The 14137-nt window shown below is 43.2% G+C and overlaps 1 protein-coding gene across 1 annotated transcript; it reads right to left on the bottom strand.

Moving 5' to 3' along the window:
* Positions 1-9917: 9917 nt before the first annotated feature.
* Positions 9918-10862, bottom strand: LOC115642313 (olfactory receptor 4E1-like). Its single transcript, XM_030545762.1, has one exon. The coding sequence runs from the start codon at positions 10860-10862 to the stop codon at positions 9918-9920; it is 945 nt and encodes a 314-aa protein (XP_030401622.1).
* Positions 10863-14137: the final 3275 nt, after the last annotated feature.

Raw genomic sequence — 14137 nt, 5'->3', positions numbered from 1 at the left:
ACAGAATGGCTGGTAACCGTCTTCATCATAGCAACTGGGGGCTGAGCTCCATCAGCCCCCTCCCTTTCATGTGAAAAGAAAAGATTCTGTACTGCCTGGACTATCATAGCAGTGGGATGCTGGGCTCCTCTCCTCCACACCACTTAATGTCCTGCCTGGACTATCAAAGCACCAGGAGGCTACCTCCCCCTCATTTTATGTCACTAAAAACTCAGTGTTTCTTATTCCTGCATTCTTTATTACTTCATCACACAAATGGGGGCACACTGCCACTGTAGCCCAGGACGGTTGGGGGAGGAGGGAAGCAACAGGTGGGGTTGTTGCAGGGGCACCCTCCATGAATAGCATGTAGCTCATCATTTCTGCAGGATCTGACACAGAGCAGCTGTACTCTCTGATACACTGCTTCTCTAGTACATTTGCCCCATATTCTAGGCAGGACTGATTCTATTTTTAGAAATCATAAAGGAGGAATTGACTCAGGGAGTCATTCCTAGTTTTGCTTTTGCACCCCTGGCAGATCTCAGCCAGGGGCATCCATGATAGCAGCAGACAGCACAGAAGGACAGACAACTGTCATCTCATTGCCAAATTACCCTGGCAGCAGATGGCACAGAACAACTAGTAACCATCTCTGCTATCATGCAAAAGCAAATGAACGCTGCTGTGTAGCGCTGGAGTATCGCCTCTGTCCGCGGCATACAGTACACATACGGTGACTGTAAAAAAAAAAAGCTGAATGGGCTCCATGGTTGCTGTGCTATGGCATCTGCCAGGGCAATCCAGGGAAAAAGGGTGGGAAATGATTGTCTGCCGTTGCTTTCCCGGAGGAAGGAATGAGTGACAACATTTACCCAGAACCACCCGCGACAATGATTTTTGCCCCATCAGCCACTGGGCTCTCAACCCAGAATTCTAAGGGGCAGGGGAGACTGCGGGAACTATGGGATAGCTACGGAATAGCTACCCATAGTGCAACGCTCCGGAAATCGACGCTAGCCTTGGATCATGGACACACACCGCCGAATTAATGTGCTTCGTGTGGCCGCGTGCACTTGACTTTATACAATCTGTTTTATAAAACCGGTTTATGTAAAATCGGAATAATCCCATAGTGTAGACGTACCCTTAGAAAAGTTAGATGCCTGCAAGTCACCAGGGCCTGATGAAATGCATCCTAGAATACTCATGAAGCTAACAGAGGAGGTATCTGAGCCTCTAGCTATTATCTTTGGGAAGTCATGGGAGACAGGAGAGATTCCAGAAGACTGGAAAAGGGCAAACATAGTGCCCATCTACAAAAAGGGAAATAAAAACAACCCAGGAAACTACAGACCAGTTAGTTTAACTTCTGTGCCAGAGAAGATAATGGAGCAAGTAATTGCAGAAATCATCTGCAGACACTTGGAAGGTGGTAAGGTGATAGGGAATAGCCAGCATGGATTTGTAAAGTACAAATCATGTCAAACCAATCTGATAGCTTTCTTTGATAGGACAGTGAGTCTTGTGGATAAGTGAGAAGCGGTGGTATACCTAGACTTTAGTAAGGCATTTGATACAGTCTCACATGATCTTATCGATAAAATAGGCAAATATAACTTAGATGGAGCTACTATAAGGTGGGTGCATAACTGGCTGGATAACTGTACTCAGAGAGTAGTTATTAATTGTTCCCAATCCTTCTGGAAACATATAACAAGTGGGGTTCCTCAGGTGTCTGTTTTGGGACCGGCTCTGTTCACTATCTTAATCAAGGACTTAGATATTGGCATAGAAAGTATGCTTATTAAGTTTGCAAATGATACCAAACTGGGAGGGATTGCAACTGCTTTGGAAGATAGGGTCATAATTCAAAATCTTCTGGACAAACTGGAGAAATGGTCTGAGGTAAACAGGATGAAGTTTAACAAAGACAAATGCAAAGTGCTCCACTTTGGAAGGAACAATCAGTTTCACACATACAGAATGAGAAGAGACTGTCTAGGAAAGAGTACGGCAGAAAGGGATCTAGGGGTTATAGTGGACCACAAGCTAAATATGAGTCAACAGTGTGATGCTGTTGCAAAAAAAGCAAACGTGATTCTGGGATGCATTAATAGGTGTGTTGTGAGCAAGACACAAGAAGTCATTCTTCCGCTCTACTCTGCGCTGGTTAAGCCTCAAAAGAGAAGACTGAGAGGGGACATGATAGCAGTTTTCAGGTATCTAAAAGGGTGTCATAAGGAGATGGGAGAAAACTTGTTCACCTTAGCCTCCAGTGATAGAACAAGAAGCAATGGGCTTAAACTGCAGCAAGGGAGGTTTCGGTTGGACATTAGGAAAAAGTTCCTAACTGTCAGGGTGGTTAAACATTGGAATAAATTGCCTAGGGAGGTTGTGGAATCTCCATCTCTGGAGATATTTGAGAGTAGGTTAGATAAATGTCTATCAGGGATGGTCTAGACAGTATTTGGTCCTGCCATGAGGTAATTGAGGTAATGTGTGTAATATTTCCTCTAGAGGTCCCTTCCAGTCCTAGAATCTATGAATCTATGAAAACAAAAATGAGGAGGGGTACGGAACAGCTTCCATATGAGGAGAGATAAATAAGACTGGGACTTTTCAGCTTGGAAAGGAAATGACTAAAGGGGGATATGATAGAAGTCTATAAAATCATAAATGGTGCGGTGAAAGTGAATAAGAAAGTGTTATTTACTCCTTTGTATAACACATTAACCAGGGATCACTCAAAGAAATTAATAGGCACACAACCTGTGGAAATCAGCTTGTGGAACTCATTGCCAGGGGATGTTGTGAAGGCCAAAAGTATAACTGTGTTCAAAAAAGGATTAGCTATGTTCATGGAGGTTAGGTCCATGAACTGCTATTAGCCAAGACAGTAAAGGATTCAACCTCATGCTCAGGGTGTCCCTAAACCTCTGACTGCTGGAAGATGGGATTGGACAACAGGGGATAGAGATCACTGGGTAATTGCCCTGCTCCGTTTACTTCCTCTTACACATCTGGCATTGACCATTCTTGGAAGACAGGATACTGGGCTAGACAGACCACTGATCCGACCCAGTAGGCCCATTTTTATGTTAATCTCCATCTTTTGAGGTTTTTTAGGAACAGGTTGGACAAACACCTGGCAGGGAGGGTTTTGCTTGGTTCTATCTCAGTTGGGGGGGGAATGGACTAGATCATCTCTCACGGTCCCCAGATTGGTACATTTAATAAGATCATAGCAATCTTCTGTGCATACATCTCTAATAAAGGTGAAACAAGCAGTCAAAAAATGTGAAATCCCAAAGTAGCGAAGGTTTTCTGAAGTTATGACAGAAATAGTAAAGCAACAAAAAACAAACAAAACTACCCCCTCCAACCAATCAAACCTAAATAGAAGCAGAAATATTTAAAAAAAATCCAAATTGACAGAAAAAAAACTTACTGTTGTTGTAGTTCCCAACGCTTAGGGCTCCCTGGACAATCATTGCATCTGGGCTAACTCCTAATACTTTGCTTCTATGAACTAAAAAGTAAAATATGGGACTTCTCTGTCTAAAGCAGAAGTAGCAGAATTGCCCTTTGTGCCTGTCTCTGATTATTTTAATTTATCAGATAAATCAATGATAGTTTGTATTTAACAGGCAGTTTCTGTTTTGCTGCCAATAATATCAAAATCATTGGTGAGTAGGTTAACTCTTTGTTACTGCTTTTAGGGTTCTCTGACAGACAGCTGGTGATTTACCAGGGGAAGCTGTCTTGGCTAATTTTTCAACAATCTTTGTCGTGCAAATAGGAACCTAGTGGTACAATTTTTCGGTCTACTTCCTCAGAATGCAGTGACTCCTGGGCTAATTCTGTGTTGCTCTTCCTAGTCATTACTGCTCAATCATCTTATAACAAAGAAGGATTTCGAGGTGAATTCTCCCTGTAGGAAATCCCCATAACATCTAGCCCCAGAGATCCAGAGCTGCTGCAGGGCTGTGTTCTCAACCCCAACTATATAACGTTTTGCACTGCTGTAAATTCATTGCAATGTGACATCAATTTGTGCTGGTCCCTAAGAAAAGTTTTGTACTCCAGGGACTTGATGTTGTCTGACTTGCAGCTGAGTTGCAAGGGGAGTTGTTAAAATGTCCCAAGTTTTTGAAGGTACAAGCTTTGCGAGAGTTTAACAGCTGCCACTGGGATTGGAGTCCTAAAGTTAGATCCACAGCAGGTGTTAATCAGCAGAACTCTATTGGAGTCAATGAGCCAGATCCCCAGCTGGTGTAAATTGGCCATTGCTCCAATGGGGTCGATAAAGCGGCACTGATTTACGGGGCAGCTGAGGATCTGGACACTGGAAATGTGTCTGTGAAATGGCCTTTAGGATGGAGAGCATCTGTTTAACTAATTTCTCATGCCCAGTTCTGCCTTTTTAATTGTGTTGCAAGTTAACTGTGTGGCGGAATATACACCAGTGTAAGAGAGAGCAGAATTTGGCCCGTAACATAGTTACATTAGCATACATCACCAGAGCATTGCCAGGAGGCAATGGAGGTAGAGCATTAACACTGAGAATGGGGTGGAGAGTACAGGTAATCTAGGCAAGGCCAAACACCTAAACAAATACTTTGCCTGAGTTTTTAATAAGGTGAATGAAAAGTTTAGAGATAGTGGCAGGGTAGCTAATGGGGAGTGATAGCTTAGCAGTTAGAGCATTAGCCTCCTAAATCTAGGGTTATGAACTCAATCCTTGAGGGGCCCATTTGGGGTAAAACCAATACTTGGCCCTGCTACAGAAGGCAGGGGGCTTGACTCACTGACCTTTCAGGGTCCCTTCCAGCTTTATGAGATAGGTATATCTCCATAGATTAATGGCAACAAGGATATGGAGGTAGAAATTACCACATCTGAGGTGGAAATCAAGCTCAAACAGCTTAATGGGACTAACTTAGGGGGTCCAGATCATCTCCATCCAAGAATTTTAAGGGAACTGGCACATGAAATTGCAAGGCCAATAGCAAGGATCTTTAATGAATCCATAAACTCAGGGGCCATACCCTATGAATGGAAAATTGCTAATATAGTTCCTATTTTTAAGAAAGTAGGGAAAAAGTGATGCAGGAAACTACAGGCCTGTTAGTTTGATCTCAATTGTATGCAAGGCCTTGGAACAAATTTTGAATGAGAAAGTAGGTAAAAACATAGAGGTGAACAATAATCTGGATAAAATATAACATGATTTTACAAATGTAGATCCTGCTGGACCAACCTTATCTCTTCCTTTGAGAAGATAACTGATTTTTTTAGACAAAGGAAATGCAGTAGATCTAATCTACCAGGATTTCATTAAGGCATATGACACAGTTCCACGTGGGAAATTATGAGTTAAATTGGAGAAGATGGGGATTAATATGAGAATTGAAAGGGGGGGCGGGTAAGGAACTGATTAAAAGATAGACTACAATAGTTGAGGCTACATTTTAGTCATAGGTATTTTTAGGAAAAGTCATGGACAGGTCACGGGCCATAAACAAAAATTCATGCCCCATGACCTGTCCATGTCTTGTACTATATACCCCTGATTAAAACTTGGGTAATCTGGGGAGTGGCCCAGGACCCCCACTGGTGCTAAGGGGGGGGAGGGCTGGATGGTGGGGTGTGGCCCAGAACCCCTGCTGCTGCTGAAGAGGGTGTTGTCTGGGCTGGCAGACTCCCTACCCAGCTCTGTGCAGTGCTCTGGAAGTGGCGACATGTCCCTTGACTCCTGTGCAGAGGGACAGCCAGGGAGGCTCTGCGCATTACCCTTGCCCTGAGTGCCGGCTCCACAGCTCCCATTGGCCAGGAACCATGGCCAATGGGAGCTGTGAGGGCAGTGCCTGTGGGTGGAGGCAGCACACGGAGCTGCCTGGCTGCACCTCCACCTAGGAGCTGAGGAAGAGACAAGTCGCCGGTCTGGGGAGCCCTCCGAGATAAGTGCCACCCAGTGCCCTCACCTGCTCCCTCACCCCAATCCCCTGCCTCAGCCTGGAGCCTCCTCCTACACCCCAAACCCCTCGTCCCCAGCCCCACTCCAGATCTTTCACCGCCAGCTGGAGCCCTCATCCACTCCCGCACTCCAACCCCCTGCCTCAGCCCTGAATCCCCTCCCACACCCAAACTCCTGCTGCTGCTGGGGGTGGGGGTGGAGTGGTGGCCCAAGTTTGCCCCAGCAGAAGTTGGTGTGGCTGGTCCATGGGCTTCCCGAGCTGCTCAGGCAGTCCCCAGGCCAGCTGTACCCACCGCTGCAGAAGTCACAAGGTCACGGAAAGTCACAGAAACCATGATTTCTGTGGCTTCCATGATAGACTTGCAGCCTTAACAATGGGTCATACTGAAGGGTGACCTGTCAGGCTGGAGGGAGGTTAATAACAGAGTTCCTATGGGATTGGTCTTGAGACCAATCTTATTTAACATTTTTATTACTGACATTAACACAAAAAGTGGGAATATACTAATAAAATTTGCAGATGACACAAAGTTGGGGGGTATTGCCAACATGGAGGAGGACCGGAATATCCTACAAATCAATCTGGATGACCTTGTAAACTGGAGTTATATAAAAGGGTTGAACTTTAATAGTGCAAAGTGTAAGGTCATAAGTTTAGGGACAAATAAGAATTTTTGCTATAAGCTGGGGACTTATTGGTTGGAAGTGACAGAGGAGGAGAAAAACCTGTGTGTTTTGATTGATCACAGGATGACTATGAGCTGTCAATGTGATGTAGCCTGAAAAAGGATAGTACAGTCCCAGGATGATTCAGGTGAGGTATTTCCTGTAGAGACAGGGAATTGTTAGTACCATTGTACAAGGCACTGTGAGACATCATCTGTGTGCAATTCTGGTCTCCCCTGTTTAAGAAAGACTAATTCAGACTGGAACAGGTGCAGAGAAGGGCTACTAGGAAGATAAGAGGAATGGAGAACCTACCTTATGAAAGGGGCTCCAAAGAGAACATAAGACCATAAGAATGTCCGTACTGGGTCAGACCAAAGGTCCATCTAGACCAGTATCCTGTCTACCAACCGTGGCCAATGCCAGGTGCCCCAGAGGGAGTGAACCTAACAGGTAATGATCAAGTGATCCCTCTCCTGCCATCCATCTCCACCCTCTGACAAACAGAGGCTAGGGACACCATTCCTTACCCATCCTGGCTAATAGCCATTAATGGACTTAACCTCCATGAATGTATCCTCTTTTAAATGCTGTTATAGTCCTACCCTTCACAACCTCCTCAGGTAAGGAGTTCCACAAGTTGACTATGTGCTGTGTGAAGAAGAACTTCCTTTTATTTGTTTTAAACCTGCTGCCCATTAATTTCATTTGGTGACCCCTAGTTCTTGTATTATGGGAATAAGTAAATAACTTTTCCTTATCCACTTTCTCCACATCACTCATGATTTTATAGACCTCTATCATATCCCCTCTTAGTCTCTGCTTTTCCAGGCTGAAAAGTCCTAGCCTCTTTACTCTCTCCTCATATGAGACCCGTTCCAAACTCCTAATCATTTTAGTTGCCCTTCTCTGAACCTTTTTTAATGCCAATATATCTTTTTTGAGATGGGAGACCACATCTGTACGCAGTATTCAAGATGTTGGTGTACCATCGATTCATATAAGGGCAATAATATATTCTCCATCTTATTCTCTATCCCCTTTTTAATGATTCCTAACATCCTGTTTGCTTTTTTGACTGCTGCTGCACACTGTGCGGACGTCTTCAGAGAACTATCCATGATGATTCCAAGATCTTTTTCCTGATTCCTTGTCGCTAAATTAGCTCCCATCGTATTGTATGTATAATTGGGGTTATTTCCATTTACATTTATCCACATTAAATTTCATTTGCCATTTTGTTTCCCAAGAGTTTGGCTTGTTTAGCATAACCAATTGAAGACTGAGGGAGATCTGATTGCTCTCTCTAAATACATCAGAGGGATAAATACCAGGCAGGGAGAGGAGTTATTTAAGAGAAGTGCCAATGTGGACACGAGAAGAAATGGATATAAATTGGCCACCAACATGTTTAACCTTGAAATTAGGTGAAGATTTCTAACCATCAGAGGAGTGAAGTTCTGGAACAGCCTCCCAAGGGGATCAATGGGTGCAAGAAAACCCAAGTGGCTTGAAGCCTGAGCTTGATAAGTTCATGGAGCGGATAGTGTGATGGGACTACCTACAACAGCATGTAGCTGCTCTGCAACTGCTAGCAGCAAATATCTCTAATGGCTGGTGATGGGACGCTAGATGGGAAGGGCTCTGAGTTACTACAGAGAATTCTTTCCCTGGTGTCTGGCTGCTGGGTCTTGCCCACATGCTCAGGGTCTAGCCGATCACCCTATTTGGAGTAGGGAAGGAATTTTCTCCCTAAGTCAGATTGGCAGAGACTCGGGGGGGTTTTGCCTTCCTCTGCAGCATTGGGCACGGGTCACTTGCAGGTTTAAACTAGTGTCAGTGGTGGATTCTCTGTAACTTGAAGTCTTTAAATCACAATTTGAGGATGTCAGTAACTCGGCCCGGGGTTAGGGGTCTATTACAACAGTGGGTGGGCGCGTACTGTGCAGGAGGTCAGACTATATGATCATAATGGTCCCTATGAGTCAATGAGTTACTCCAGATTTACACTAGTGTAGCAGAGAGGAGCCTTTGTCCCTTTGAGCCTCATTGGGCCTGAGTCTAGCGCACTGGAGGAAACCCATTGATTTCAGTAGCAGTGTCAAACTGGAATGGGGGGTGAATCTGTGCTGTGGTGTTAAAAACTTTTTCTGCAGCTACAGAAAACTTCTTTATATTAATAGTAATAACACCTCGCTGCTACAGAGCAATCTGTGTTCATTTTATAGATGGGGAAACTGAGGCAAGGGGTGGTGAAGTGAATTGCCCAAGGTCACCCAGCAGGCCAGTGGCAGAGGCTGAGCCAGGACTAAAACCCAAATCTCCTAAGTCCCTGTTCATTGCACTATCCACTAGGCAACAGTGCCTCTGGTTGAAATTGGAGAAACATTTATCTTAATTATTTACTCTCTGTTTTTTTTCTTCCCCCACTTTGTCAAAGGACAGAAAAATTGATAGAAGGTGAGAATTTTACAGTAGTTTCAACATGAAAATGTGACTATTTTAATTATTTTTGTTTGATGTTGTTTAGAAACATGAACATTTTTGGTAAATACAAAGTTTTTTTGACAAAGTCATTGAAAAAGTTTTGCCCAGCTGTAGGTGTTAGGCACTGAGCACCATATTTGTAAAGGTGCCTAAAGATCTAGATAGGTACCTAGGTGCCTTAAAATGAATGGGAATAAGGTGCACATGTGCTTTGGAAAATCCCACTAGGCACCTAAATACTTTTTAAAAATTGCAAAAAGCAAAACGAAGACAACTTTCATTTCACTTAGAAATTTCCCACTAAGCAATAGGGAAAAATGACATTTTGGAGTCTCTCTTCTTTCCCCTTCTTTTCTACTTCCCCCTTGGATGGGGGAACAAAAAAAGAGAACATAGAAATAGAAAAGAAGAGGAACCCGCCCACCCCCAATCTAAAGACTGACAAAAAAATTAGCTATTGAAACTGGAAATAAAATGGAAACTTTCATTTCACTTGAAATTTCCCATCAATAAATAAGTTTGAAAAAACTGATATTTTCCCTTTTTTTGGACAAAATCCCATTTTTTGACAGGATAATTTTTTGGCTGGATAAAATCTCAATTAGTCCCAGCTTAGTGGGTTCAAAGCCCAGCCGATGAGCCCTGCGGAGGGATGTGAGCCAAGGACCAAGGCAACAGCATTATCACTACCAACACAGGAAGACTAGTAGCAGTATAGTCACTGCCATGATAAATTAGCCCTATTGGGGTTGGTGGTGGAACTCTAGGACCTTTCTCCTACACATCCCCTCCTGAGGTCCAAGCTCTATTTCTGCTCTGCCTCCACCTTTCTCCCCATTAGCTTGCTGAGCGCCCGCTTCATGTCCTCATTCCTCAGGGTGTAGATGATGGGGTTCAGCAAGGGGGTGATGGCTGTGAAGAACACCGACACCACCTTGTCCTCAGAGAAGCTGGTGGAAGGGCGGGAGTAGATGAAGATGCAGTGGCCCAGGAAGAGCGTCACCACTGTCAGGTGGGCGGCACAGGTGGAGAGCGCCTTGCGCTGCCCCTCGGAGAAGCGGTTCCTCAGGGAGACCAGAATGACGCCGTAGGAGCCCACCAGCACCATGAAGCAGACCACGGAGATGAGCCCCGAGTTGGAGATGATGAGCACCTCGATGATGTAGGTGTTGGTGCAGGCCAGCCTGATGACCGGTGGCACGTCACAGAAGAAGTTGTCTATCTCCCGGGGCCCGCAGTACGGCAGCTTGATGGTCATGCTGGTCAGAGCTAGGGAGTGCACGGTCCCACCCAGCCACACAGCACCAGTCAGCAGCAAACATACCTTGTGGTTCATGACGGTGAGGTAGTGCATGGGGTTGCAGATGGCCACGTAGCGGTCATAGGCCATGACAGTGAGGAGGAAGATCTCTGTGCAGGTGAAAAGGTGGAGGAAGAACATCTGCGCCACGCAACCCCCAAAGGAGATGGTCTTCTCCGCTGAGAGGAAGTCAGACAGCATCTTGGGCACAGTGACTGAGGTGTGGCAGACGTCGATGAAGGAAAGGTTGGTGAGGAAGAAATACATGGGTGTGTGGAGGTGCCGGTCATGAACAATGGTGACCATAATAAGGATGTTCCCAGCCAAGGTTAGCAGGTAGATAGGTAGGAAGACCATGAAGAGGATCAGCTGCATCTCTGGGTTGGAGGAGAGTCCCAGCAGGATGAACTCAGTCACCATGGTCTGATTCGGGGTCACTGCCTCTGCCATGTTTGTTCCTAGAAAGGAGAGGAAATTGTTATAGGAATTGGGTAGGATCCCCTTTAAGTAGTTTCAGAGCCCTCCAGTGAATCCTGCCCTGCCTGTCTTCTATTGAAAAATCCAGCCATATAGAATAGCAGTATCTATAGGTAGCTAGACCTTGTAAGTTTGTGTATAGTTAATACACATGGTTATTTGATACCCAGTGATGTCCATGTGGTTTCTTCATACCCATAATGTACAGCTGAATGACAACTTTTGGAGGAATAGCTTATTCTCTGAAAAATGCAGTTAAGGCAGACAGAAGCTATTCCAGAATTAGGGTCAAATTCAGTGAATCGTGTCCAATAAAAAAGGCCAAAAATTAGTAAAATCTAAATGTTTGATTTTGACATTTTTGAAGCAAAAGTTTTATGTTTCAAAATGAAGTTTCATTAAGAAATTTAGCTAAATTTATTTAAACCAATAATCAAAGAAAAAAGGCAAAAACACCCCCCAAATGAAACAAAACAAATAATTCATGATGGGTTGAACAAAATATTCAGTTCATCCTAAAATGAAATTTTTCAGGTTTTTGTTTCTGTAGGAAAAACTGGAAAAAATCCATTTTAGATCAACTCAAAATGAAAGTATTTTGGATTTTTCCATTTGGCCACCAAACTGACAGATCAGTTATTCACTCTTCACTAATAGAGAGCAAAGATGCAAGAGTTGTCTTGCCAGGCCTTCGCGGCTGTTAAGGCAGCAGTTGCCTCTGGAGGCCCCCTGGTGCTGGGCACTGCACAGACCCACAGTCATGGGTAGTCCTTTTTCTGAAGAGCTCACAGTCTAAATAAGCAAAAGGTGGTGGGAAACTGAGGCACAGAGAAGAGAAGTGACTTGCCTAAGATCAATGGCAGAATAAGGAACAGAACCAGGTTTCTGAGTTGCAGCCAATAGAACCATGTTGCTTCCCCATATCACTTCTCCTCCTAACTGCCCTGGGCTAGTTTCTCCTGCTCCACCACTTCAACCACAAAGGCCCAAATCCTCAAATGGTGTAAAGAAGTGTTGCTCTTATTCTAGACCTGCTGCCTGCTACTTCTGCCTGCTGCCTGCTGCCTGCTACTTCTTCTCTCAACAGTATCTATCTCTCTATCTAGTTCTGGTGTTGGGGCCTGTCCCCACTATATCTGATCACTTTGGGGGAGATTTTCAAAGGCACAAAGGGGCACACAAATCCTGTTGAAATTCAATGGGAGTCAGGCACCTAACTCATTTAGGTATGTGTTTGAATCCCAGTAGGTGCCTATCAGCAGCTTTAGGGGCCTGAATATCTTTGTAAACCTGGTCCCATGTCCTCTGCTTTCGAAAGACCCCCCTTTATAGAATAGCCTGACTCCCACATGCTGTATGTAGATATGTTAGTAGAAGCTATAGGAATGTGAAGCAGTGACGGGTTCTGTTCATGATGCTGAATTGGGAAAGGGCTATTTGCATCTATACGGACCAGAATATCAAAGGTATTTAGGCACCTCACTCAGCAGATAGGTGCCTAATACCTATTGGTTTAAATGGGAGTTAGGCACTTAGTGAAAACACCTAAGTGGCTATTTACTTCTTTAGACACTTAAATACCTTTAAAAATCTGGCCCAAGATTCTTAAGAGCAATATTATCATGAAACATGGTTCTTAGTGGTAGGGACTAAACTGCAGTTAAACAGCCTGATTCTTTATGCAACATGGAAGCTGCCTGATATGAGGGACTGTTAGAGTGTTAGATGTGAAGGAAAGATATTTACCTTTGTCATACACAAGGCATTCATCAGTCCAAGCTCCATGCAGCTCTGTCTCCCAACTAGACACTGCTGGGATACCTTGCTCAGAGGGTATATTCTTTTTAAACTCCATTAGTTAGAGTCTGGCTCATGCTCTGAATCAGGAAGCTTAGATTCCTTACAATTAATTTCTTAAAACAGTCATTGCAAATGCAACGCTTGATGGTCTCCTTAAACCTATAAATGTACAATCTTATTAAGAAACCTGTCCTTAGCCTCAGAGCCTTATTCTGGTGGTGATTTCCACAGGCTGTATAAAAATATTTTTTTCATGAAGTTTTAAAATTTAAATTAAATTAAATTAAAATGCAAGGATTCTCCCCCATCCCCATATCTATATGAAAATGTACAATACTAACTGAATAGGCTGATCTTCCCAACACACTGCAGGCTAATCAAACTGCAGCTGGGTGAATTTTTTGGCTGAATTGCTGTTGGTGAAAAATGCAGATTTGATGACACAAAAACACTGTGAATTTGTGCTGATTTTGCCAAATTTTTCATTAAAAATGTTCTGAAAAAATCAAAATGACTTCTTGTTTCAAAATGTCCTTCTATTTAATTTTTTTAAAAAAATATGTAAAATGATTGAAATGGAAATGCAACGTTTCAGTTTTGTCAAAACAAAACATTTTGTTTGGCCCAAAATGAATTTCTTTTCACTTTTGGATTCACTGAAAAATTTGTTTTGCATAATTTTTTTTACTTTGTGAAATTTACACTCAATCAAAAAATCTACTCTTCACCCAGCACTAAATAAATCTTGCCTTATGGCTAGGTGTGGAAGGATTGGATTTTTATCAGTAAGTGTTGGTAAATGTCTATTTCACCATACACACACAAACCAATGACAAATATTTCCATGGATAATAATTGAAATTTACAGCTAGACAAAGTAAGAAAAATGATGCTTGAGAACTCCTTTGAGTTTCATTAAGGATATTTCCTGTGTATATTTTGACATGTGATGTTGACAAAGCATTTTAACAGTTATAAAGTTTTAACTTTTTGAATTTCAGTGTCTCCTGTCATTAAATAATTGTTGTCTGACCCTCCCCCACCCCTCCGATTGTCTGAGCCCTCCATAATTTCCTGTAACGGGGACATTTAAATTGGTAAAAATTGAAAAAAAAAAGCTTAAACCCATAATTTTGTGCAACTGTGAAAATTTAAATTGATAAAAATTGAAAAATCAATATCAATATTGATGATCAAAATTAAAAATAAAATAAAAATCAAATTCTGCCAAGCCAATTCACAGTAAAAGACGTCAGCTGGGAATTAAATCTACCCACTTCATCTCATTTTTGGAAGAATGTTCTTGCATTCAAAGTCTTTGGGCCAGCTAGTGTAAATCAGTGTTGTTCCTTCAGAGTACAGGGGCAGTCCTGATTTGTACCAGCTGCGAATCTGGCCCAATATGTTCACTAATTCCAAAAAAGAAAAACATGAATCTCAGGACAACA

The sequence above is a fragment of the Gopherus evgoodei genome, unplaced genomic scaffold (genome assembly GCF_007399415.2).
Source record: "Gopherus evgoodei ecotype Sinaloan lineage unplaced genomic scaffold, rGopEvg1_v1.p scaffold_39_arrow_ctg1, whole genome shotgun sequence".
NCBI classification, from domain to species: domain Eukaryota; kingdom Metazoa; phylum Chordata; order Testudines; family Testudinidae; genus Gopherus; species Gopherus evgoodei.
The sequence above is the reverse complement of the archived record's forward strand: the minus strand, read 5'-3'. Positions and strand labels throughout refer to the sequence as shown.